Genomic DNA, 25474 nt, shown 5'->3' with positions numbered 1-25474 from the left:
AGTAGATAAACACTGAAGTCCATCGGTTAAAATTGCCGGGAAAGATTCAGTCATTAGTCTTTCAGGGTCAATTAGCTTCTGGTCTGACCAATTTCCACCCCACAAGCTCCGTGCCCGGCCCTATTCATTCCTAAATCAGGGGTTTTCGACGGACCCTGACCATCATTCTGCCCTTTGACTCAGTATAGCGCTGAAGACTTTTACTCAAACTACCCTAAAGGCTCATGCTATCACATGCCTGGTTCAGAGCGCCTCGTACACTTTTAGCGTCTAAAACCAGAATTATTTGAATTTTCGGTAGGACTTGGTACGCGATTTGACACGAGGCTTGGCACGCCATGGCAAATTGCTTGTCCAAACTAAGAGAAGACCAAGCACTTCGGGATTGCGCCGCTAGCACCCTCTCTTCTAGCGTACGCCTTAGAACCAATTTGAGCGATAGTGTTCTTATTAGTGCCTGTTGCCGTTCCGGAAGTGTTACTAGCGCTGACGGACAGGAATTAGGGTCCCTAAAAATTCAGTTGGTCCGCAGGGCTTAAGGGATTAGAGAGGAGGGTGGAGGAGTGTCTCACTGGTCCGCCAGGCTAATTAGAATTTTCTATTGTATGCAGAAGAGAATAGAAACGGGTGAATATTGTATACAGGGCTCCACAAGAGGGGGGCAAAAGCAGATTAAATATAGGTACGCCCTCCAGAGTTTACTGAGGATACTCCATCCCAGCAGGGGCCTGGTACCCCGACTGGAGACGAATATATTGCGCTTCCACCTCTTTCTCTTGTTGCATAAGCAAACAGCACGGGCAAGCGCATGCCAATATACAGTCGTTGCAACTGGAGCCACCAATACCGAAGTGTCTGCGGATTTGGCGGCGTTTCATCATTAAATGAACCCAGCACAAATAGCAGTAGTGGGTTGCAGCATATATACAGCACTTTAAGGGGTCTTTTGTTAATGTGGGATCTGGACAGGTGAGGTGTAGAGGCAAATACGTACATCACCGTTCATATAGCTGTATTCTTTCAGTGCAGGGTCCTCGAGACGGGAGGAGGTCCTTCCTAAAAGGGCACACGGACAGCACCATGCCAGAGCGCCTGGTTGATCTGTTAGTCAAGCTTCATGAAAATATGGGCAAGAACCAGCAAGATGATTTACATGTCTTTGTCGGGGAGAAGCAATCCCAGAAGGAATTAGACCACTCATTGGTATATTGGGGAGCTTCCTTTTGGGCTTCCATTGCGGGTAGTTGATTGATTCATCCTCGTGAGAGAAAGGGAATATTACACTCAATTGCTTCAGAGAAGTAGGTGTGGCTGCTCCTGCGCTAAGATATATGAGAAGCGAGACAAAGCTAAGACCCCTCTTGCCCTATACTACTTAACAACAGTGGAGTCTCCCATGATAGCTCCAAAGGTTAATATATCTAGAGGCCAATGAAATTAATCGTTGTGCGCTAGACTGTCTAGTCAGGGGCTGAGTCTCGTGTTCGAAGCCTCAAAAAGCCATACGGATTTGAAAGTGCACAGACCACCGGCCCTACTAAGCGAGGCACTGGCAGGGCTGCTCTTTGCATGAGCTTCTTTTAATGGGAGAAAGGTTCAAAGAAAGGTTCAAACTTGTCGGACGCTTTTGATATGTGGGAGTCGAAATTTAAAATTATAACATTTGTTGAGTCAGTTTTGCGCTCAGTGCGTGAGGTCTTGTCTGCTTGCAACCTTTACAATGCGTTGGGTTTTACAGGCCATACCAGCTGAGGACCACAGTCCTTGCAATTCCTTTCCTAGGCTGGCCTTTTAGTGAACAGATTTTACTCATAGTATATCCTTCAAAAGTGACATGTAAATACCTGTGCAGAGGCGTCAGTAGATCTCACGAGGGAAGTATAAGCTAACCTACCAGCAATTTTCCACCTCTGGTCAAATATTTCAAAAAATCTCTCGATATCCTGAGTTGCTTTCAAGGATTCATAGTGCCCTTCCAGTTTGTATTTATCAGAGTAATACTGGATCACTCGAAAGCCCCACTGCAAAATGAAAGGTGGTGCTATGCGTACATCTCCAAGATTGCCATCTAGGAAGGCTCGAGTGCGTTCGAGATAAAAGGTAGCTGATAGCTCGCGTGGATGCTCAAGTTGTGCGACAAGGGGATTTTCAGCATCGCGTAAGAGCGAATAAATCAAGAAGATAGTACTGCTGTCGGTTAGCTACTCAACTCTCCACAAAAGATTAAAAGACACAAACCTATTAAGAATATTGCGCGGCATTCCCACAGCTACAATTGCGGATTGTCTTTCAATTTCAAGAACAGTCATCAAGGCTTCCACAGTACGAATCAGCTGTACGTATCTTTCGTCGGAGATCTGGAGACCTTGTTGGCGTTCAGACGCGCACTGGATGGCCTTTGATAGAAGATATGTTGCATGTACTAGAAGCTGGAAGCCACCCATGCGAGAAGTCACAGGTGACAACAGTGTCAATTGAATTGAGGTCTGTCTTTCCATTGGCATCACCCAGTCTTTAGAACTCTCGGTACACATGGGATTTTCTTGCTGTATCCATAAGGTATCATCGCAAGGTAAAGGGTCATTCTCATCGGGCTCTGCCAGTAGTAAGGGCTCACATGGGCGACTAATCGCCATCGTTCTGGATTGATACAATTGATCAGTATTCTAACCGTGTCAACGGGAATAAAAAGGACAAACAAACCTCTCAATAACATATATCGACCACCATAGACGTCTTTGGGCCTCGAAGTCTATCCATTCTGTAGAAGCTTTAGGTAGCTTGGGCCCATAAATTCCGAGGGCAGTGAGATATCGCGAGCAGGACCCCAGTGTTAGATAGCCAGAAGGGTATATGGCATGACCGTATTCGTATATAAGTACCAAGATCTGGGCCTGTAAGAGATGGACAGACAATTGGCCATTGACTTCAAAAGCTACAATACTTGTTTTCACGGCCAAGTAATATCGATTAGACTGATGATCTCCGGGATTGTGGTGAGTCAAAAGCTTGATACATGCCAGAAGAAGAGTCTCTTCATTGGTCATTAAGTTGACTGGCTGTGACAGGTTACTTTGCATGTATTGCACAGGAATAACTGGCATCCAATAGTTTACGGTCTGCAAGAATTGGGCAAGGTAGTCATCATTGTTTGTATCGGCGACAAACTCTTGCAAGTCTTTCGATATCAGGATCCTCTTCACAAAACCTTGTGAGATGTTTCCTTGGATGTATGGATAGCCCAGGAATGCAGCGGCCGTCTGGACATTTGTGACAGGTAAGTTATCGGTACAATGAAATTGTTCCAAAGGGACTGCCCTGCTAGCAGGCTGAGCTGATTGGCCCAGCCCCCGATACTGGCAGCGATCATGGATCCTGTGGGGTTTCAGTATTGCTCTTGTATGAGAACGGCAGTGATATTAACCTTAAGCAATGTGAGCATTTGGGGTACGCACGATCACATTTCTTCTTGCGCGCCCTACAGTTCTGACAAGCCAGAGGTGGTCTCATGGGGATTATGTTGTAGAAGATGCCGTACTTAAGCAGCACCCAGGAAGAAAACAACAAAGTCAAGTCGACGACTGAGGGGTTACATGACCTGAATTGACGTGGATGTATTGTAGAGAAAGGCGGACTAAGAACGGACTTTAGCGCGATTTAAGGTTTGAGACGTTTGGCTCTGGTCTAACCGGGTAGAGGTCTTTTTGGCCTGAGGCAGGGGCGGGCAACCTGTTAATATCATGTGCTGCTAGAGCCTGTCGATGGTTCAACGTACGTAACTCATGCATTTTGCTTGGGTGAAACTGCAAAGGGAAGAAAAAACGATAACCTACTGTGCTGAATAGCGAAACTTCATAAACCTCCATAGTTCCATCGTCAAGATAAGACAATAATAGCATCCCACCAAGTTTCAAACAAATACAAGACTGATCATGGATCATAAAAGCTGCCCAGGTGAACGGTTTTCCGAATCTTCGGCATACAATGGTGGCTTCTGCAGGCAAACAGGTGAAAAGCGGGTTTCAAATTATCAGGTTAGACATGTAAAAATAGTTCGTGTTTCTTTTTCGCGACAAGACGGACACAGACCGTCAAGGTTGATTTCAAGATCGGTGAGCTTTTTCCGGGTACTGAGCCTTGACCTTCGCATCATGACCGACTTTCATGCCCCAAACTCGATATGCCACAAATTTGGCGAAGGCGACTATAAGGGCCCAGGCAATTCTGAAGATATCGAGGACTGTAAGGCTTGCTCGAGAGTTTGCCAGTCGACCGGCCTTAACGAGCGCACTGAGAGGGATACGCATAAAATAATAGGGCACAACGACAATGAAATGAAGAAGCAAGTCTTCGGCTGGTAGGCGGCATACGATCTGCTTCGTCCCCTGTGCCTCCTCGACTAAGCTGCCGGCTGGTATGAAAGTAGGGCTCATTCGAACTCGCACAAATGCCCATTTTGAATCGCGCGGAAGATGCTCGGGGTGCCGAGGTCGGTACAGGCCGAGATTCAGAACAACAAGGTCGTACACTCGTTCCTGTGGCAGGAAATCTTTGTCGGAGTTGGCGTCTTCGAGCATGGGATCTGCCTTTGGGCTTTGTGCCCGCTGCGTGCCGTGGAGGCGAGTTGCAAGGTCATCCTGGCGGAAGAGCACCTTGGATAGGGACGAAAAGCGAATTTCCGGTCGTGGATTCAAACTCGCCGATGGCTGCGCCTTGACAGGGCTGCGACGTGGAGAAACTCGTGGAGCAAAAGCACGGGAAGCGCCTTTCCACTTCTCCTGCTGCTTTTGCTGCCGGTAAAGAGAGATGTAGTCCTGCTTGCGCTCCACTGATGGGAGAGGACGTGAGCCTGAACGAGGGGACCGACATTGAGGAGATTCAGGTGGAGAGAACCGAACACATCTCGTAGCTATAGTTTCAGCAAGGCCTTTGATGGGGGAGAAATTCACGGTCGAGTATTCGTGATTTCCTTGAGCAGTTGGTGAAGGAGAACGTGGTTCATCTGAGACCGAAAACAAACGCTTCGGTGGCTGGCGTTTTCCCTTTCCCTCACTTCGTGGATTTATCGACTCCGCGTCTCCAAGCCAATCTAGCGTCAATACAGGTGCCTGTGGAGCGGAACGAGTTCGTAGATTATCGGTTTTGTACCCTCGATGCCCTTCGCTGGGGCTACCATTCGCTGAGTCGGGGGTGTTTTGTGGGATCAATAGTTCTGCAGGCCCATCGAGAGCATGGTATCTGTCCATGGCAACATCCAATTCGAGTCGGGGGTATGGAGGCCGCTTGAAAGTGCCCTGTTTGAGAGACGAGTCACGCGTGCCACTGGGTCCAGGTTGGCCGTGCCAACCCATAGCGTGCTCGCAGTGATTTTCATCGTCGAGTGCTATGAGATCCTGGAGGCCCGGTTCATTCGGCTCATCAAAAGCGAGCACTGATGCAAAGGAAGGGGAAAGTAAGACATCTACCGGATCAGTCATCGTCACACGAGGGTCGAGATTGCCCATGGGCGATTTCATGGAGTGCATGGCTAAAGTTGCGGAGAGTTGCGGTTTAAGTGTCACTGGAACTAAAAAGTGCCAAAAGAGGGAGACATGGCCGTGGTCTACCAAAGTAAATGAAAATGGAAGGAGCGCGAATTTGAAGTGTCAATCGACAAAAGGAAGAATTGCTATAATTCTACAGGTTCAAAACGGTGCGCGAGTGAATATGTACATCTATTTGACATGGGCCTGGAGGGTCTCGAGAACCTGTTCATTGAGTAGATGGTTAGTTGGCGGTTACGACTTCAAGATAAGAAAAACTAGGAGATGCATACCTCAAGCTCAATCTTGGCCTCAGCAATGTCCTGCTCGCTGCCACTGCCGTTGGCGATCTTCTGGGCCTCAGCAACCTGGTTGCGGATAGCCTAAAGTTAAAGCATTGAATGTTAGTATCCCACGCGCTGTCGCAGAAAAAAGTGACGCGACCTACCTCGGCACTGAAGTCCTCAAGGGCAAAGCCCTCGACGGCGTTGATGCTCAACTGAGAGTCGGGCTGGACAACGGCGAAGCCACCGGACACTGTCGCAAAGGAAAAAGGTATGTTAGCGAATATTCTCGTGTTTGTCGGAAGGCGCTTTTTCGATATGCAGCTCGGGAGCGAGGATCGGACATACGGAAGTACTGCTTGGTGGCACCACCCTCCTCAACAATCTCGACAAGACCGGGCTTGAGCTGCTCAATGGAGGGAACGTGGTTGGCGAGGACACCCATCTCACCGGAGGCGGCGGGGATGTTGACCTGGGTGCTGTGGTCGAAGGTTCGTCAGTATTCAGGGCGCGGATAACACAAGCGCAAGAGGAGAGGCAACGCACACGCCAGTAGAGCGGTAGATGGTCTATTAAAGAGACAGGTTGTTAGTCCGAGGTCTATCAAGCTAGGGAGGTTTGGCCGGTGTCGGTTCGACATACCTTGTGAGGGAGCGTCAGGGACAGCTTGATCTTGTCAGCGACAGCCTCGGCGTATCCACGGCGCTGGATGGGAGCGCTGAAAGCGGAGGGGCGAGCCCGCAGGGCGGAACGAGCAAAGCGGAAGGAGTTCATTATCGCAATGGGGTGGGAGGATGCAAAGACTGGGGGTGATCCCTCTTGAAGTTGCCGTGCAAAGGTCGAAGTCGGAACGCCGGTTGTTCCCTAGTGCGGGTCACGTGGTGATCCCACCCGGCATGCCAGCCAAGTCTACTATTTATTGATATTGCATAATTATGCTGGATATTTGGGCACCAATTAAGGTACCCGGCCAAAGTCGCTCATATGAGTCTAGTCCATGCTGTTTTTCAATCACTCTCATAGCCCAATATCGCCCATGCAGTGGTGCGATATCGGACAGGTCATCGTCGGGTTTTTTTTCAGCCAGTCAATTGCTTGCTAACAAGAAAGCTAGTGCAATTGCCTGCATGAGAAGAATCACTCCACTGACCTGTTTAGCATCCGATCTTGAATTGATGCAGATATGGAGCATCTTCACTAAAGCACAAAGATCCATACTTCGTGATCACGTGTTATATGTGATTATGTCATTTCACGTGATGTGTGATTTTTTTTTTGCCCGTTTCTACTGTTCTGTAAGCAACCCTTAACCCCAAGCCACAACTTGATGAATATGTGTAGGGGAAACATCGTAGTCAAGCAAAATATAGAATTGTTTTGGATAATGACTCCGAATTCATTAAGCTTATTATGTGGATTGTACTGACGTAGCTGGAGTACGGAGTATAGCTGCTAAGTATAGAAGGTCCGTGCACCCATGGCGGTAAGCGAGATCCCACACAGAAGCAAGCCCTAGCCGAAGTCTCATTTGGGTCCAACTCCAGTGCTCTCCTCTACTCTCCTTATCCCGTCCACGTCAATCAGCGACAACATTCGTCAAGATGGCCAGTATGTGAACCCCAACCTTATCGCCGGAACAACGCCATCCATATTGTCTTGAAAAAACCCGATCACTAACCTGACCTGCGCTCCACAGAGTCCAAGAACGCGTCCCAGCACCACCGCAGCCAGAAGGCTCACCGTAACGGGTGCGTACCCCCCTGAACAACCGATTTTGAACATCTCTCCTCGAACAATCATGCTGCAAACCGACAAGTCTTTTTTACGATTGAAGGGTGGAGGGAATCAAGGCCGACTGGTCCGACTTGAACATGACAATTTGAGACGAAACGAACATCTTAGCCATATGTTCAAGTCAACCGGAAACTTCTTGAATTTCCTTCACTCTGCGCCGCATTATACATTCCAGAGAGAACCGAACGACTGACATATCACCTCCTATGCAGTATCAAGAAGCCCAAGACCAACCGTTACCCCTCCCTCCGTGGTGTTGACGCCAAGTTCCGCCGCAACCACCGTCACGCCCTGCACGGCACCGCCAAGGCCCTGGTACGTTGAACTCGCCACAGCCACGGCCAAAGTCCAGATTACTAATAACCATACAGAAGGAGCGCAAGGAGGGCAAGCGTGAGGTCGCGTAAATGTCTTTCTGAATGGGAAAAAATGAAAACTGGAGAGGAAACCAGTGCGCGCAAGGACATGGGGATTACAATAACGTGCGATGATCAAAGAACATTCGCTGTGTCGAATAGGCCTGGTTTCTGCTTGTTCCTTGCGCGCTAGCGTCCTGGGTTGTTTGATAAACAAGAATCAACAGGCTTAAATTCGATATCCACGCAGCGGTGCCAGTCCCAAAGCGGGACAGCAATTCCTCCATCCTCCATCTTGCTTATTGTGGTTGACCGCTGCCACTTCGTACGTCAGTCTTTGGCTGACCTGCTTTTTTTTGACATCGAGTATTCTCTCGATTTTTCGTTACACGGCATATGTGTGTACAGCAACGTGCTCTTCTATGCGCGACTGCTGAAGGATTTTATCAAACGTGCCAAGACAAAACCCCACAAGCCCCTGTCTTTCTCTATCACCCTTTCGAACTTCTCGGTGGTCGAAAGGGTGCGAGGATGGACGGCTACAAACTTCGTAATCTAGTATATTGCAGTAGTATCCGGTCACTCTATTGTGAACCATGTTGCGAGAATTGTTGAGATCTAGTTATTTATACATAGTATAACCACAATCTCATACTTTCCACACAATCAATCTCTTGTCAAATCCACCACTGATCACCCATTCCTGCTGGGTCTGGTTCTCATCTTCACCTGGGACATCAACATAACCCGCCCAGATAGTCCGCACCTTGGAGCCAAACTCATGGCCGTTTTTCAAGGTAGCCACCACCTTGCCCGTCTTCGTCTCAATTCCCCGCACCAACCCGTCGTCCCCGTTGACCCAAACTCCCGACCCATCAGGTCTCCACACAATCTGTGGAGTCGAGTACGCCGTCTGCGGCGCAAACGTATTCGCCTGGAGCAATATAGCCGCATCCTCACGGTTCTGCAGCGCCAAAGATGCAAGGGCTTGAGATGCCTGTGTCACTGCTGCATCTCCAGATTCTGTATCACCAAGAGGCTCGGTAGATGGGAACAAAAGACGCACAATCATCACTTTTAAATGTGGTAGTGTTGAAGTGGCAACAGCTAGTAGACCAGGGTCGTGTGGACTGAGCGCCATATAGGCTGGAGAGAATGCAACCCAGGCATTGGAGTGAGGAGCTAGATTCTGCTTTCCAAGAAGGCGGGACTCGGAGGTGCACGATGCGACTTCGTAGTAGTAGATATGTGTCGAGTCCCGGCGCGAAACGAGGAGAAGTAACTCGCCGGTGTCAACATGCGGGACGAAAAGCAGTGACTCGGGATTCGTGGTCAGCTTGATATGCGTCACGGGCTCTCCGATGACCAACGACGAGTTTGGCTCCTCCTCAGCTGGGATGTCGAGTCGGTATAAGTAGACAGTTGCATCCCAGCCAGCGGTGGCAACCCAAAATCTGCGGGATGAGCCGGATAAGCTCTTGTCCTCATGGGCGATAACCTTGACCACGTATTTAGCGTGGTCTTTTCTGCTGTCTAGGACACGACTGCCTTGTTGCAGCAGAAGCTTGCCAGACATGTTGCCCATGAGGATGTATCGGCCATGGAGAATTGATACATAAGAGAGCACAGGTGAATCATACAAGCCAGATAAGGAGGCAAGAGAAGCATGATCTGACGCTGTCTCGAACAAATGCGCTTGTCGATCGGCACCTGTAGAAAGAATTAACGGCTGCACAGAGCCGGGTGAGCCTGCATCGTGGCTTGATTGATTCCAAAGCTCTACAGATGCAGACAGGATGTTCGATGATGTCGGTGTCTGAATCACTGTCGGCTTTGACGGTGCTAGACGGCATCAGTGACCATCTCGCAAACAGCACAAGATGGACTCACCAGGAACACTCCATCCCTCATGCTCTTTATCATCTTTTCCATATCGCTCAAAGTTAACAGTGTGGTCAAAGGTCTTCTTCTCTTCCAGCAAGCTCTGGATGGTCAGATTGTGGGTGTCGTCACCAGAAGCTTGCCCCACGTCCAGTGGAAGGTCTGCCTCGCGAATGAAGGCTTGTAGAGTCTCTGTATAGCTATAAGTCCGCAGAAATCGCGCGACTATGGCGCTTGCGAGCGCATCTATGGATGTGGAGGAGGCCATGGACAATCAGTTGAGAAATGTCAAAATGAAGTGGGTGGGGCGCCAGATATGCATGAATCTGGCAGCGGAACATTGTGGCGATAGCACGCTACATAAATCCAACAACCACCTCAATTTGGGGGTACAATCATCTTGGAAACTAGAGCTTCCATTCTCTTGTTTGGCTTGGATTGTTCATAGTATTGTGAGATCACCTGAGAAAACAAAGGTCCCACAAAAATAAGCGTAGAATAGCTTCCAAGACATGATCAATTATTGAGAATAGGTCAAATTAAGTACAAATCTATCTATAAACCTTCTATACATAATCCATGGATATCACATTATTTATTCTCCTGTGTCGCCTTCCAGCAAGAGGAAATTCTGTTCCAATATTGCTCCGGATGCATCCTCATGTGCCCAACATGCGGCGAGCCCTCGAACATCTCAAGTTCAATGGGGAAGCCGGCAGCCTTAACGTTCGCAACACTCTCCTCCAAGTCTTTCCACCAAATAATCTCATCCTCTTTAGAGTAAAGATAAAGTCTAGTAGGTTCGACCGGACAGATATTATGATCCATACAAATCCGCGTAGCCCAGACACCCGACGGCTCGGAACCACGCAGACGCTCCCAGGCCCAGTTACCCCAGAGGAAACCATACCATAGTCCCTGGGTAACAATGAACGGCCAGGGGAAGTACTTCGCCGAGCCCACGGCCATTGCTCGAGACCAACGGCCAACCTGGGATGCAAAGTCTAGACCGCCGGGAGTAGAATCGCAGACCAGAAGTTGATGCGGGAGTTTCTTATCTGCGCCGTGTCGTTTTTGGTATGCGACGAAGGCGGCGGCTAAGAAGATGCCACCAGTGTTCGACATGGCATGTAACAAGACGCGCTCTTCCTCGGCTCCATCGCCTGTGGGTGTTGGGAAGATGGTGTCGATAACAGGCATCATGGCTTCAATCCTGGCATCCAGGGGCTGGTTTGAGGCTTGGAAAGTGCCTGATAGGATGACCACAATTCGGGCAGAGGGATACAATTCATGGAATCCATCGCTGTACTTGGAGACATGCTTAGGCATCCCGTCACCCCAGCCGAAAAGGACGATTGTTGTTGGCTCGTCTGCTGAGCCAGGCGCGGCATTTTCGGGCCCATTGCGAAGATAGACCCGATCTGATATCGGGGTGAAGCCGGGAAATGGCACTGGCTGTGGGGCCATTGTGGTACAATTGATTATCGAAATATGGAGTTGATCGGGTCTTGCAGTGATTGTGGCAGACGCGGGTATTCCCCTGAGAAAAAACTTCCGCGATGTTTCCTGCTTCCCGTGCTTCCGCTACAGGATTTTAAATGAAAGTTTCAATGAGTGGTAGGGTACAGGGAAGACCCCCGATCTGGTAATTCATCCGGCTCCGAAGATTCTACAGCATTATTTAGAGGTTCTGTTGGGAACTGGTGCTGACACGGTCATGGCAATGTGGGTCGTTGGGAGAATTTAAAGGGCGCCGGCGAATGAGAATGTCGGTCCCTGGATTTTGAGTCTGATAATCGCGTGGACCTCGGCATCTTGAATACCGTTTATTCATCTAGATATGACATTGAATGATCTATAGTGGCGCTCACTAGATATTAGATAAGAGTCACGGGGACTGTTACCTCCATTTACCACGTTAGGTTTAGTCGGCAACAATTGCTATCCACAAGTGCACTAGGGGTATCTGGTATAATTATATGCAATCACTAGACGAACATCCAGTCCATTTGGATAACAAACAACGCCATTGAAAAGTATGCTTCGAGATGAAATTGAAAACGCCCAACCTCCCTGGTGCAGATATCTGTGTTTGAGATATCCCTTTTAACTCATCATATCCTCTGCCCTTCGCCGGCGTCCTCCGCGTCCCTCTAAAGTATCAGAGAAAAGCTCCTTTCCTGCATTGGCCGACTGTCCCGCCTTGTTATCGTACTTGGATGGGAACAGCTCCCGTACTGACGCGCCACGTCCTTTGATCGAAATGCCACCGGCACCTCGAATCGCAAAACCTTGATCCACATCTTTGGCGATGCCACGGATCCGCTGGTCAGAACCACCATCGGCAACGGGAACGGAGATTCTTCGTCCTAGAAGATCTGGAGTCTCGTCTGCAGCATCAAACGCATCAGACCGGCGGTGGCCGCTCGCTTTGGCGGGGAACAGCTCTTTCTTGATATAACTCGATGCAGGCTTGTTGGGAAACAGTTCGCGGGCGCCAGCTTCGGCTGCAAAAAGCTCCTTGCCTCTGTTTTGACGCCCAAGCTGGGGCGATCGTTCACGAAATCTTCTGCGAGTGTCGGGGTTTCGGTCGACATGACTTCCCTCCTCAAGGGTATCTCTGCCGGGGGAGGCACTGCGATTGCGCAGCCGTCCAGATGCCCGGTCATCAGATGGGAACAACTCTCGCGTTCCTCGCTGTCTGCGGCCGGAGCGGTCACGCTCCGGGTCCGAGACGCTCTCAGGCTGATCGTCGTACATATTGGCGTTGAAGTTGTCGTCATCGTCGCGATCGCGACGTCGACGCAATTCTCGATCATCGAACCGACGACGTCTGTACTCCCCTTCATTTGTGTCTCCACGTTGTCTCCTCTCCGCAAGCTCCTCCCGCAGGCGCTCTCGAGGGTCGTGTTCGGGGTGCATGAGGTAAAAGCGACTCTTTTCGTACGAGCGCGCTTGCTTGCGGTCTGACTTGACCGCAGATCGCACTTGCAAAACGGAGTCTGGGTGACTTGCGAGGAGCTTCGCCGACCGGAGACGCAGAGGTGGGAGGGCGGAGGCATCTTCTTCCTCGTTGACTTGAGTCAGAGCTAGGAGAGCCTGAAGGCCCACATCGGTGGAAGAGTAAATGAGATTAGCCGAGGTGTCATCGATCCATTCAACGCGTGCAGGTGCCTCGTGCTCGAAGTGACTAGTCGCGAATTGCTTGATGTCATCGGTGGATAATTCATCAACGCCGCGTACGTGAACCTTTTCGTATACGGCTTCCTCGGTAAGAGGCTCGATTGTAGTGTCTTGGGTGGTCTCCTAATCCATAAACAGGATACATCAGCATTGGTCCTCGCAGAGGTATTCGGGAGCACTCACAGTCTGAATGGGTTCGAGTTCGGGTTCAGGCTCCAGCCCCAGGTCGATATCCATGTCGATATCCATGGTTGCGGCAATTGGTGCCTGGTTGGCCGCATCTGAAGTCATGGCCATAATGGATTGACAAGAGCAGAGATGGGAGTAAAGGTGAGGTTGGTAAAGAGGGAGGAAAACCCGGGTTTGAGCTTCCCGCATTCGTTGCCTGATCGAGTTTAGCGTGTGGGGGACAAATGCGATCCACGTTCTCACTTTTGCTTTTAATAGATCTTCACTTATAAGTTATGGGGCTGCCTAGAACTTATATGGGACAAACTAGCTGATATAATCTGCCAGGATTGTAGCAACTGAGGACCCGAATGTAAGGCCTTGACTAAGCACTGGTATTCGCTTAGCAAGGCTCTGACCCCTCATCGGTACAGCGATGGTAGGAGAGCACTGGCAGAGGCAATGTCCTGCATAGAAGTGCCTAGGGACTCAAACACATCAATATTAAGTCATTTCGGAAGACCAAGTCCCACATTATTCATTCATCTTGAGACACATCAGTCCCTCTATTCTCTTGGAGAGGTCATATGCCATATGCAAAGTAGACCAATGGTAATAATAGTCATTATTAGATCAAAATTCCGAGCATCTATAATCGAAGAAATCAAAACTTTATATTATAGAATCTATAGATCAGTTGATTTGTTCTATGATAAAGCAAAAGAGATCCGGAGATCGGGCCGTGTTTATTTAGGAAGGTTTCAACCTAATGACATCGTACCAGTAAACCCCCACCAACAGACTCTGTGATATTTCGGAGAGTTGACAAAGGTACCCAGAGTTAAAGCTTTCCTTGGTCTTCGTCACTCTCGTCATACCTGCGAATTTTGAACTGGCCGAGGCTGCCCCTCTTCACATCACTCCTCACCACGTGAAGCAAGGTAAACCTTCCACTTTCAATAGTTGAGATAATATTCCAAGATGCTTTATGCCGAAGGTAATGAGCTTCATTTTCGCTTTGATGACCACCTCCTCTGGATCCAGCCATGGGGCGAGAATGCACTCCGGGTGCGAGCAACTAAGTTAGCGTCCATGCCTACAGAGGACTGGGCCCTTACCTCTAACCCTGCGAGCTCTTCTGTCAACATCGCAACACCCGAAGATGAAGATGCAACTATCATTAATGGCAAGATCAAAGCTACCGTCTCTCAGCGGGGCAAGATCATCATCTACGACTCGAAAGGAACTAAGCTACTCGAAGAATATGCTCGGAATCGACGCGACCCCCAAGATGCAAAATGCAGCGCGTTGGAAATTGAAGCACGGGAGCTGCGTCCCATACTCGGTGGTGATTTTCACCTAACAACAAGATTCGAGTCGTTGGATCCCAAGGAGAAAATCTTCGGAATGGGCCAGTATCAACAACCGTACTTGAATCTCAAAGGAGCAGACTTGGAGCTGGCACACCGCAATTCCCAAGCCAGTGTTCCATTTGCAGTGTCGTCGCGCGGTTATGGCCTTCTATGGAACAACCCTGGCATCGGGCGAGCGGTGTTCGGAACAAATGTGATGAGCTTCGAGGCGTACTCAACACGCTCGCTCGACTACTGGGTTGTAGCCGGGGATACACCCGCAGAAATTGCAGAAGCATATGCGAAAGCCACAGGCTACGTTCCAATGATGCCAGAGTACGGGCTTGGATTCTGGCAATGCAAGCTCCGCTACTGGAACCAGGAACAGCTACTCAATGTCGCTCGGGAATATCGTCGCCGTGAGGTTCCTCTTGATCTGATTGTAATTGATTTCTTCCACTGGAAGCATCAGGGTGAATGGAGTTTTGATCCGAAGTTCTGGCCTGATATTAGTGAGTATCGACCCTTTTCCCTTTCCCCGAGGATTTCAGACAGAGACTAACAAATGATTGTTTTAGGTGCCATGATTAAAGAACTCAAAGAGCTCAAGGTGGAGCTTATGGTCTCGATCTGGCCGACCGTCGAAAATGCATCCGAGAATTATTCAGAGATGCTAGAGCGCGGACTATTGATCCGGCATGATCGCGGAATGCGCGTGGCAATGCAATGCGATGGCGATATCACCTACTTCGACGCCACGAACCCCGAAGCACGAAGATTCGTCTGGAGCCAAGCAAAGAAGCACTATTATGACCTCGGTATCAAAGTATTCTGGCTCGATGAGGCTGAGCCAGAGTATTCGATCTACGACTTTGATATTTACCGATACCACGCCGGTAGTAACCTACAGATTGGCAACATCTTTCCGAAGGAATACGCGCGTGGATTCTACGATGGCATGAAGGAAGAAGGACAAACAAACATCGTGAATCTTCTGCGCTGTGCGTGGGCAGGCAGCCAGAAATACGGAGCCCTCGTCTGGAGTGGTGATATTGCTTCCTCGTGGAGCTCATTCCGAAACCAGCTGGCAGCCGGCTTGAACATGGGTCTCGCCGGTATCCCCTGGTGGACTACTGATATAGGTGGATTCCATGGAGGTAATCCAGACGACCCCGAGTTTCGAGAGTTATTCACCAGATGGTTCCAATGGGGTGCATTTTGCCCTGTAATGCGACTCCATGGTGACCGCGAGCCAAAGCTCGCAGGGTCAACAAGCAGCGGAGCCGACAATGAGATCTGGTCGTATGGTGATGAGGTTTACGAAATCTGCAAGAGATTCATCGGGATCCGGGAAGAGCTTCGCAACTACACCCGAAGCCTGATGAAGGAAGCTCATGAGAAAGGGACGCCTGTGATGCGTACGCTGTTCTATGAGTTTCCTCAAGACAAGCAGGCATGGGATGTTGAGACAGCTTACATGTTTGGGTCGAAGTACCTAGTTACCCCAATCTTTGAACCAGGCCAACGCAAAATCTCTGTCTACCTTCCTGCTGGAGCCTACTGGGCACCTTGGGGTAAGGTGAATCTCAATCATGAAGAAATTCCCAGAATTTTCCAGGGTGGTATCACGGTGGAAGTCGATTGTCCAATTGAATCTATGCCAGTATTTTACCGCGTAAATTCTTGAGCTATTCCAGCGGTTTGCCATGTGTCACAGAATATCAGTTGCGAGCCTGGAAAAAGTCCCTTTTTTTACTTTATGCTTTGACAAAGTGCGTCGAGGACCGAGTTGAGAAAGTATTGATGGAAATCCAGGATAGCAGCCCCAAAGCTCAAGAGCAAGCCCTTCTGCCGTCTTTCTCCTGTCAGGAATTACAATTATCATGCATTTGTTCTATTCCGTCTTAGGAAGGCAAATGAAATGGTCTATTGGTAGTATTGACATGGTATAAAATCGTATTTGTACAGTCTGATATAACAAGCAAGATATTGGCGAGCTCAACAAGCCATAAGAATTCCAGATTCCTTTGTCATCGAAGCCTGTCAAATATGTCGTCCTGGCATGCGTCTATGACGAGAAGCTGTACTCGGGAATGTTGATTCGGGGAACGATCCATGTCTTGCCACCGTCGGCGGTGGTCATGTTACCGCTGACACCTTCACCCAGAGCCAAGGTATCAATGTAACCGGGATCAGCAGCGGAGAGGGTAATCTTGGTGTTGATCCAGTCTGAAATATATTAGTCATAATTCGCGAGACATTAGAGAGTCGTCAACGTACAATGAGCATCAACAGTGCCACAGTCTGTTGTCGCGCATTCCACCGCACTACCCCAGCCCTCGGCCCAGCCGTCGCTGGTTGATAGTGTTGAAACGCTCTTGTTGTTTACAAGGACTGTCTGAGTGTAGTTACCCGTGGACTCGTCGAACTTGTCTGTAAATAATTAGATGTGTATTCTCGAAGATTGAAGGTATGTTTCGTTTCATACAGTGCATAGTCACTCGATTTCCTGGTGTAGCAACCTCGGCGGGTCCCTGAATAACCTCTTGTGAGTCCGCTAAGTAGAGTCTTGAATTAGCATCCTCCTCAAAGACCATTGTTCGCAGCAGAAACTAACAGCTTGTCTCTTTCAATGTATAGGCAAACACATTCCAGCTATTGGACTGGTAGTTATCGGCAATAGATTGGATCAGGTCGCCAGCTGATGTACCCATTCCAACCCACAGGGCGAGATCGCCATTGTTATTGCTAGGAGCGCGAGGCAGGACGAGTGTGGAGATTGCCTCGGAGATGTAAGAGTTCGCAGAAGTAGGGCCAGTGCTGAATGCAGGACCAAAGGCGGCATTCACGGATCCAACCGCTGTGGCCGCGAGGAGGAGAATGTTTTGGCGTACAGAAGGCATGCTGTGAGTGAGAGACGAACTAGTTGAAGAGGTTGCTTTCGCCCTCGTGGAGATGCTATCCTCTTAAACATGCTGTTCGAGTACCTGACTACCTCCTGACTCCCCCTGGTGGAGAGAGTTCTGCCAAGGTAAAAATTGCATGTTTCAATTAGCATGTTCTAGAATCCAGAATGTGGGCATTGGAAATCCACAAAAATGAAGGGTCGCCGTGATTAGCGCAAATCGGCAGCTGCTCCGTGCCCCTCAGTAGCACTTCGAAACAACGGTCGATGCACTAGCACATTTTTGAACAGCTATAGCAGATGTTTAATATAATAGATGTAAATCAAGAGTTTGGGTAGATGAGACATAGTCATGTGAAGGAATGCCCTCAATTTTGTGTGGATTTTTACTAGTGTCACAGACCTTCTACCTTGGAAAGCTTCATGCTTACCCCGTGGAGCGCCTCGGAGACCCTCCGCAGACCCATAAACTACACATTAAACTCTTCCAATAGAAGACTTTGAGAAGCTTGTCCTATTTTTGCTTGTAGGGTTCAAGGTCCATGTTTTGCCTAAAGATGGGTTGAAACATAGGTGAAACGTACTTTGATTCGGATGAAGTTAATCCGGATGAGCGTCTTTAACGCGACTATATTTCTGCTGGAAGTCTTTACAGAGTCAGGGAACCATTCTCTTCATTATTATCTTTCTAATTTACAGTTACTGTCTACTTCGTTGTTGTTGTTTTTGTTGGTTTTTCTTCGGTTTTTTTCTTTTTTTCTTTTTCCTCTTCAAGTTCATTTCCCCGGCTTGGCCAGTATCAGATTGAACCCCGAAGAATTTTCAGTGTCCAAATATTTGCAGGTCGTCAAGGCTTGTATAACAACCGAAAATCAAGACAATGGGCCTCTTATGCGACATGTGGCTCAGTCATGACCGGGTAAGAGAACACGGCCATAGCAGATACCTTGGCTGCAGACTCTCTATCTACCAATAGTGATCTTAGTTCTTGTCACTGCCATCCTTCCAGAACGCTTCCGATATGTATGACCTTGGAACGGAGATTCATTTTACAGTAAACCGACAAAGGCGAGGGATGAACTCTCAAAAATACAGAAAGGCATTTACAAGTTGAGCACGGCATTCTGTGCCGCGAACGAGCTCAATGTCTAGAGTACCATGCATCGACCCCAGCATCAGCTTGAGACACCCGTAGAAGGAGGCCGTAATACGACGTGCTACGCACGTCACCAGTCCACGAGCTCGGTAAGGGCCCCGCCCGTGAGTGAGACAATAAGCAAACGGATAGAGCAAAAGTCTGAGCTGAGACACCTTCTGTTCTGCCCTGATAACATCGCCGTTCATGTAAGGCAGTAAACGAGATCTCATTAGGGCTGATTGTATCTGAGCCCATGTTCAGGTCGTATCATGTTGAAGATGTGAGATGATACACGGGCCGGAAGTGGTTGAACAGGAAAAGAATTGGATATTCGGGCGACAGCCACTCAAGGAATGAATGTATGGCTTGATAAGTCACGGCGAGACCGACCCAGAAGATGGCTTCAGCTGAACTTTCCTAGGATGGAATGCCTAGGCGAGGTACATTCTGTTTGGTTCAATATCTGTAATGAAATGTTCTGTATATTTCAATATTTGCTTCCAAGCCATGTCTACTCCGTCTCATGGTGTGTAGTGCAAACGAGAGTTCCGACCAATCATCTTTCCAATGTTAGAAGTGTCCATTACAGACGAAGACGGAAATGCGTAGACGATACCCCCGGTCTTGATTACACGCATTAAAAATTATTCAATAATCGCTCATACGCTTAGACAACTGCCGGCAGGGGTGACTAGTATCTGCACTCGACGTCTTGTTTCCAAGCCTTCGGAATGACCCATTCAACCAGTTATTCTGCACAAAGACGGGGTATCTCCGGGGTGCCTGCACGAGACAGTACTATTACATACATGAACACCCGGGCATGTGTGGTAAGGGGTAGATCTGTTTGAGACATGCCAGCATCCGAATCCCGTCGTCCTTGAACCAATTGCAAGTTCCCTGTTTCGGGCCACATGGTGCAACCACGGTAATCCGTGGACCTGGAAGTCGGGAAAAACTTGAATCTCAAAAACATCCTGTATTTCCGGTTTGGCATCTGAAAAGACTGATCTGGATCTGCATATGAGAGGGGTAAGAGTGTCAACTCAGGCGCTTGATCAAGGATCTTCCCAGATAGCCGAACCAACTATGGAACCAGAACCAGAGTATCACAAAATGAGTAGACATGGTACGTAAATCAAATAGGAAAAAAAAAGCAATAACGTCAAAACGCAAACCTAATGTCCAAGCCTTGCATAGACTGGATCTCCTGATCTCCTGATCTCCTGATCGACGCCCCTGTCAATTCATGCATCCCTTGCATTAAAGATTAACGCCCTCGTTTCTCCGTTTTCAGCTGTCGGGTTTTCCACGAGCTAGGGGGAATTAGTTTACCATGTGCGGTGTCATTTTGCAGATGCACGGCATGGCTGAAGTCATGGTGGAGGGTGGCAGCATGATTTTCGGCTGTGCTGTGATCTCACTGGTGTGGCGTGCAGGGCTGAGCGCCACCAGTGGCACCTGGATGGATGGCGCTCGGTTTATCGGTCTTTGCATAAATAGTCTCTTATAAAGAGTTTAGTTATCCGAGGGGCTTTTTCAGACCTGAAGAATTCTGACTTATTTGTTTTAATTATTGGTGGACCTGATTGTTCTGGTCTGTCGGGTCGAGAAATATATTCTGTGGTGAGACAACGGGAAAACACGAGATTTAATATAAATTTGATCGAAATGGGTAAATACCTTCCAGGGCTATGATACAGAAATAGGACACGAGACAAGAGGATTTGGACATTAACGCTACCTAGTTATCTCCAATCTTGGAAATAAACCCACTGCCAGTCCGGATAGCTACGATACAACCTCCAGGGCTTACAATACTGTCTCAAAGCCCTCAGTATGGAATTAAACCCTAGAACCGAGCCCTAATATTGAACTCACTAGACTGCATTTGGATCGCTATATCACGTGTGTACTAGAACAAATAGATAGAAAACAACAGCTGATCGGTTACATCATCATAGCGGTCGCTTCCACCCGTGGACCCAAGGAGACGGTACAGAGACGGGGCCTAATGTGGAGCCCGTTGAGCGGCTTTAAGTACTTTGTCACTGCGACTATCGAAACCTGTAACAAGGCTGCGGCAACTCCGGTCAGAGCGCAAGTCAATTCGGTATCATAGCCTCGCAATCCTCTCCCCGACTCGGTTAATTCAAGGCACGGATCACATGGCGTCTTCACACTGTCCCCACACGAGGCATTGCTGGAATTTGAAGCGCCGGGGTGCACCCCTGACTGCGGCTCCAATATAGCGGATGAGAAGAGGGGCCATCTTACGGACCTACCTAGCGTGGATAGACCAGGGTGTGAGAATTCGGCTGACCTCCGTTCCGTATGATACGGTATAATAAGACCTACTGTATACAAAAATAGAAAAAAAAAAAAAAAAAGAGAAATTGTTAGGAAATAGTAAATAGATTAAGAAAAAGGGGATATACACTTGTATATGCGCATACATCATGTACCCATACTAATAGGGAAAAGGGTCTGAATGGAGCAGACCGGTTGGAATTGCTATGACATTTGCCGTGCATCTCCGCACTTACTCTCCACCTTCACCTGTTCGCCCGCCTTGTCCTCCACCACTCCATCGCCCCTTGTACGAGCTTCTTTTTGCCTCAGGTGGACAACCAAAAATAAACAAAAACAGCCAGATGGCCAGCCCCCTTTGATCCTGGCGGCAAACGGTGAAAGGTTTTTGCTAAACAGTATTGCAACGGTTGAAGGTGTAATCCTGAACCTTGTCTGTGTCCATTTGACCCAAGAAAATCTAGAATCATGGTTCAAATGCATCATAGAGAATATCTGGGTATTTTTGTGCTGGAAAGTTCGTAAGAGAAAGTCCGATTGAATTTGGACCGGGTAGATAGGGTTGAGCCGGACAGCAGAAAAGTCAACGTGGTTGGACAAAAGCATGACTTGACCCCGTTGATAGACACCATGAAATACCCAGAAGGGTCAAGTGTGCCCAGCCGACACATTGACAAGTTCGCCTCCCTGTCAGATTCTTTCATGCTATATTAATTAAAACCAAATTAAACCCGACTTCTCGCTCTCGCTCTCGCTTGGTATATGGAAAAAAGCCACAATATACCACAGCAAGGCCTTGACATGGGGTTTAAACTTCACTAATCCCACCCGTCAGGCATGAAACCTTGTTTGTGGCATAGTGGGATACAAAAAACCGCCACAGGGATCGGGCTTTGAAGCGAAATGGTTCGTGGGACCGCTGTCAAACTCATCCGTTTAGCGAAAGCTAGCCAGTCATCGTCCGTCCTGGGATACGGTGACGGCCTTGAAGCGGGGCGATTCTGGCCCGTTCTCCATCGTCGAGGTCCAGAACGGTAGAACTCATCCCGCTCGCCCCCTCTTTTTTTTTCATTGGTTTTTTTCATGAACATCACATCACACACACGGGATAAGAATCCATTATTCGCCCGATTTGGTACGGGTTGGCCGTTGTACGGTACACTAATGGACCTGGGTCGAATTGAATCCTTTTGTTACTCCTGTACGCCGGAAGGGTCGAGAGGGGGATGAGGGGAAAGAGAACGGAGAGATGGTCCTAGATTGGTAAGTAACGGCAGGTCGGATGACGATTTCAAAAGAAGTCAACATCTGGAACGTATTTTGGTTTGTTTCCATATTATCCTGTTTTGTTTTATTTTTATTTTTATTTTTATTTTCTACCTTATGGTGCAGGCGTACCGTAAAACCGTCATAACGGCTGCAAAAGGTGGATCCTTGCTACCACACAGTTTTGAATTCTAGCATGGACAGGGGGTTAACCCGGGATTCACTAAAGCCCCATACTTCCCAAACCCCCAAGACCCCAAGTTCCATGGCCCAAGCCCTAAAAGCCCGGAGCGCGTGCCAAAACGGTTTCCCACAGATCGGGCACCATATGGTCCCCGAATTCTAATTCTAAAGCCCGAGAAAGCACGGACCAGTAAAAAGGTTAATCCGTTTGTGACTGTAGTTTATCCTGATTTTCGGGATTTATTGATTAATTTCCTGATGTTATACACCGACACGTGATCTACCCGACAGCCAGGACCGTTGGATCGGGATGTGTTTTCTGGGTCCTTTGACTATAGAATGACAAGATTTGAAGTTAGTCCTTGGTTATGTCTCATTGTTCCTTTTTTTTTTCTTTCTTTTTTTCTTTTCTTTTTTTTGTGGAATCCACCAAAGTCTATGTATTCTAGATCCCTAAACAAACGCTTATTCTTTGTGAGACGGGAACCGGGGTAAAAAGGGGGGTCACTTTCATCGAAATTCCCAGGTTCCTGGTTACATCGTCTAGACTAGTGAATTTGACGGGGGTTTATTTTCGGTTTCCATTATGACGGACTTGACAGGGGGACGGCAGGGGAGGATTTTGGTCTGGACGTGCACGGGCGCGATCAGCGGTGATCCCTGCAGACCAGCAGGGATTTATCTCAAATACTTGCCGCCCTCTTGATTGGTGGGTAGATGAAAGGTAGAATGACAGGTCATATCTCGGGTCTACCCTAGTCGATGTTGCATCCCAGAACGGGTTCATCCGGTCGACAACGGCTTTCTTGTTTCCCAGGAGTATGGTCCCCGATCGGTCCACACGAGGATCTCGTGGCTTTTTAGAGAATACGTATACACAGTTGAAGAAGGCGTTTTTCTTCCAGTCACATTGACGCCTATCCAAGTTCCTTGTTCCTTGTTCCTTGTTTCTCGTTTCGATAAAGTCAAAATCCTCCCCAAAAAAGGGGGCGACATTAATATCGGGAGAGTCAGCTCCACATGCTATTTACAGACCTTGACAGAGTAGAAGTGTTGTTCTGTCTAAACCACGGGCTAAGTGTCATAGTTTGCGTATGGAGTCGGATAGGCCGTCTGGAATAGATTAAGGTATCGTTAAGATTACTCTCGATGTCGATAACCGCCCAGCGCATCCTTGCCCAAATCAGCAGACCCGCACAACAATGACAAATACCTGGAGGGACCAATCATCGCGGCAGGAAGAGGTTCGTCACAGTGGGCCAGTAAGACACCCAAACAGAACTCAGCAAAGTAGGTGTGGCTTGCGACGGCATGTTCAACGGTTTCCACTGTGGGGAGGGATCCACCTGCAAGACGCCAGACTGGGTAATACCCAGGAAAAGTAAACGGGCGATCCCCGCTAGCCCCGATCGAAGATTGGAAAGATGTGATACCTCATGGCGGTTCAACTTTGGTACACCAAAGCGTTAGGGTGGAAATAGTGGGAAACAACACGGGAAATAGATTGGTTACCAGGGGTTGTTTCTGCTTGCGCGCAGCCTGCAGCCAAGTGATCGTCCCCGATCTGCCGTAACGACCAGAACTTCCATCACGTCACAGACTCCCCCGGGATCGCCCCAGCAGTCCGTGACAGGTGGCAGGTGGTCCATGCGTGGGACTTTTTTTGACGAGCAATGGACTTGCATGGTCCGGAGTTGGTACTCATGTTATCGTAGACGGTACGCAAGTCTGGATAATCTATAGTCAATTAGAAGGATGGGATTTTGCTATCTAGCCAAGTCACTATACCCCTACTACATGTGCTTCGTAGAACATACAAATTACCCTTGAAGGGGCTCTGACTGCAAGGCACCTCAGGCTGACTGTTACTTTACCCTCAGCACTATAACCGGTGATCCACATTCCTCCCGTCAGGCACCACGCCGTCGGATTTGTTCGGGGTCGAAACTGTTTGAAAAAGGGGGAAAGCTAGCACGGAGTGGCGGTTGTCAGATCTGACTCCCGTTTTTTCATTAATGAGAATATCTGAATTTCCCCATATTCCAATGGTCTTTCTTCAACTGACCCGGTTCTAGGGAATTTGTCACGATCGAACTCCACTTCATGCTAAGACCCACTGGAATAGTGGAGACCGCAAGCCTGGCTATGAGTGCAGAGCCGCCGATCGAGCCAATGAACGGACATCGCCGAACGATTGCTCATGGATCGGTCATGATCGAGCGAGTGTCGTGCATGGCTGGCTGAGGATTGGGGAATCAGTGACCCTACCGCGTCTCTGTTCGCTTGACACCGATCTGCCCCTGGCCCCTTTCTATCTTTGGTGGGGAATGAGAGAATTTGGGTGCTGTCAGGGGGGTTAAACCGTTTATCATTCCACGGCTGCTTAAGTGGCAATTCCATGGCATTGACTTTGCCCTTTACTGTAGGATTTAATCGAAGGCTGGCTGAGCTTCGTCCAATGTAAACGCTTATCATATTGGGGTCTGAAAAAAGAAATATGAATGCTTTCTTTGGGACCGGTGTTTTGGGTCTATGCGCAGTGCTCAGACGATTTTAAAAAATAGCTTCCTTTAGCGCGAGCAGTGATTTGGAATTCCAGCAACGGGGCTCAGGGTCGATCCCTCCGATCATTACGGTATTTCCTCAGCCCGGATTCCCGGGTCGTACTGACGATCGCCGGAGCATTTATTGCTTTTATTTTTTTCTTTCATTGTTTTTCCTTTGATTTAAAATCATAGTGCTTGAGATTGAATACTTGTAGAATTTTGTATTTATTTTTTTTCTTGTCGAAATGATACTTGGTAGTCAATGGCAAATAGTATTATATGTTTATTTTACCTAAAACCACGGTTTCGTCGACCCAAACGGGTAATGCAAGTGGAGTCACAACGTGTACCATATTTTTTTAATTTTTTTTTTCCAATTATTTTTATTATTATTTTGTATTAATACCAATACCTGTATTGTTCCGAACTGTCAGCTCCGAGATCTTGGATCGTGATCTTCTTCCCATAGCGTGTGCGGGTGGAGCTGGTCATTTTTCGTTGGACCCGTCCCCCTGGGTGCAGATATAATTCTCGCTGTGCTGCTCTTGTGGCTTGACTTTGATTCTCCCATCCATTTATAACAAGT

General features: G+C 48.4%; 9 protein-coding genes across 9 annotated transcripts; 2 read left to right on the top strand and 7 right to left on the bottom strand.

Annotated features, from left to right (window-relative positions):
* Nucleotides 1-1732: 1732 nt before the first annotated feature.
* Nucleotides 1733-2636, bottom strand: N7503_006047 (uncharacterized protein; the record flags this gene model as incomplete). Its single annotated transcript, XM_057065594.1, has 3 exons — nucleotides 1733-1788; nucleotides 1895-2187; nucleotides 2239-2636. The coding sequence occupies 3 exons, from the start codon at nucleotides 2634-2636 to the stop codon at nucleotides 1733-1735; spliced, it is 747 nt and encodes a 248-aa protein (XP_056923337.1).
* A 1467-nt stretch (nucleotides 2637-4103) lies between these two features.
* Nucleotides 4104-5525, bottom strand: N7503_006046 (uncharacterized protein; the record flags this gene model as incomplete). The annotated part of the gene is made up of 1 exon (XM_057065593.1): nucleotides 4104-5525. The coding sequence occupies one exon, from the start codon at nucleotides 5523-5525 to the stop codon at nucleotides 4104-4106; it is 1422 nt and encodes a 473-aa protein (XP_056923336.1).
* A 189-nt stretch (nucleotides 5526-5714) lies between these two features.
* On the bottom strand, nucleotides 5715-6580 carry N7503_006045 (F1F0 ATP synthase subunit delta; the record flags this gene model as incomplete). Its single annotated transcript, XM_057065592.1, has 6 exons — nucleotides 5715-5747; nucleotides 5816-5905; nucleotides 5971-6059; nucleotides 6155-6285; nucleotides 6353-6375; nucleotides 6449-6580. The coding sequence occupies 6 exons, from the start codon at nucleotides 6578-6580 to the stop codon at nucleotides 5715-5717; spliced, it is 498 nt and encodes a 165-aa protein (XP_056923335.1).
* A 781-nt stretch (nucleotides 6581-7361) lies between these two features.
* N7503_006044 (60S ribosomal protein eL29) lies at nucleotides 7362-8281 on the top strand. Its single transcript, XM_057065591.1, has 4 exons — nucleotides 7362-7414; nucleotides 7503-7554; nucleotides 7813-7915; nucleotides 7972-8281. Exons 1-4 carry the CDS (start codon nucleotides 7408-7410, stop codon nucleotides 8005-8007), a joined length of 198 nt encoding a protein of 65 aa, XP_056923334.1. The 5' UTR covers nucleotides 7362-7407; the 3' UTR covers nucleotides 8008-8281.
* Nucleotides 8282-8605: 324 nt separating this feature from the next.
* On the bottom strand, nucleotides 8606-10105 carry N7503_006043 (uncharacterized protein; the record flags this gene model as incomplete). The annotated part of the gene is made up of 2 exons (XM_057065590.1): nucleotides 8606-9798; nucleotides 9847-10105. The coding sequence occupies 2 exons, from the start codon at nucleotides 10103-10105 to the stop codon at nucleotides 8606-8608; spliced, it is 1452 nt and encodes a 483-aa protein (XP_056923333.1).
* Nucleotides 10106-10428: 323 nt separating this feature from the next.
* Nucleotides 10429-11304, bottom strand: N7503_006042 (TMEM53 family protein; the record flags this gene model as incomplete). The annotated part of the gene is made up of 1 exon (XM_057065589.1): nucleotides 10429-11304. The coding sequence occupies one exon, from the start codon at nucleotides 11302-11304 to the stop codon at nucleotides 10429-10431; it is 876 nt and encodes a 291-aa protein (XP_056923332.1).
* A 582-nt stretch (nucleotides 11305-11886) lies between these two features.
* N7503_006041 (NCBP3 domain-containing protein) lies at nucleotides 11887-13333 on the bottom strand. The gene is made up of 2 exons (XM_057065588.1): nucleotides 13204-13333; nucleotides 11887-13143 (listed from the first exon to the last, which is right to left on the bottom strand). Exons 1-2 carry the CDS (start codon nucleotides 13315-13317, stop codon nucleotides 11944-11946), a joined length of 1314 nt encoding a protein of 437 aa, XP_056923331.1. The 5' UTR covers nucleotides 13318-13333; the 3' UTR covers nucleotides 11887-11943.
* Nucleotides 13334-14169: 836 nt separating this feature from the next.
* On the top strand, nucleotides 14170-16227 carry N7503_006040 (putative glycosyl hydrolase; the record flags this gene model as incomplete). Its single annotated transcript, XM_057065587.1, has 2 exons — nucleotides 14170-15052; nucleotides 15119-16227. 2 exons carry the CDS (start codon nucleotides 14170-14172, stop codon nucleotides 16225-16227), a joined length of 1992 nt encoding a protein of 663 aa, XP_056923330.1.
* Nucleotides 16228-16608: 381 nt separating this feature from the next.
* N7503_006039 (uncharacterized protein) lies at nucleotides 16609-17443 on the bottom strand (the record flags this gene model as incomplete). The annotated part of the gene is made up of 4 exons (XM_057065586.1): nucleotides 16609-16769; nucleotides 16821-16973; nucleotides 17029-17097; nucleotides 17158-17443. 4 exons carry the CDS (start codon nucleotides 17441-17443, stop codon nucleotides 16609-16611), a joined length of 669 nt encoding a protein of 222 aa, XP_056923329.1.
* Nucleotides 17444-25474: the final 8031 nt, after the last annotated feature.

Source organism: Penicillium pulvis (genome assembly GCF_028828015.1).
Source record: "Penicillium pulvis strain IBT 33274 chromosome Unknown contig_23_segment0_segment0, whole genome shotgun sequence".
NCBI lineage: Eukaryota > Fungi > Ascomycota > Eurotiomycetes > Eurotiales > Aspergillaceae > Penicillium > Penicillium pulvis.
The sequence above is the reverse complement of the archived record's forward strand: the minus strand, read 5'-3'. Positions and strand labels throughout refer to the sequence as shown.

What these genes read in the sequence shown, in the direction of transcription:
- N7503_006044 (XM_057065591.1), top strand. An exon ending in CAGAAGGCTCACCGTAACGG is followed by an intron (nt 7,555 to 7,812) that starts GTGCGTACCCCC and finishes CCTCCTATGCAG; the next exon opens with TATCAAGAAGCCCAAGACCA. An exon ending in ACGGCACCGCCAAGGCCCTG is followed by an intron (nt 7,916 to 7,971) that starts GTACGTTGAACT and finishes ATAACCATACAG; the next exon opens with AAGGAGCGCAAGGAGGGCAA.
- N7503_006041 (XM_057065588.1), bottom strand. Translation starts at nt 13,317, where the DNA reads ATGGCCATGACTTCAGATGCGGCCAACCAGGCACCAATTGCCGCAACC. An exon ending in AACTCGAACCCATTCAGACT is followed by an intron (nt 13,144 to 13,203) that starts GTGAGTGCTCCC and finishes TTTATGGATTAG; the next exon opens with GAGACCACCCAAGACACTAC.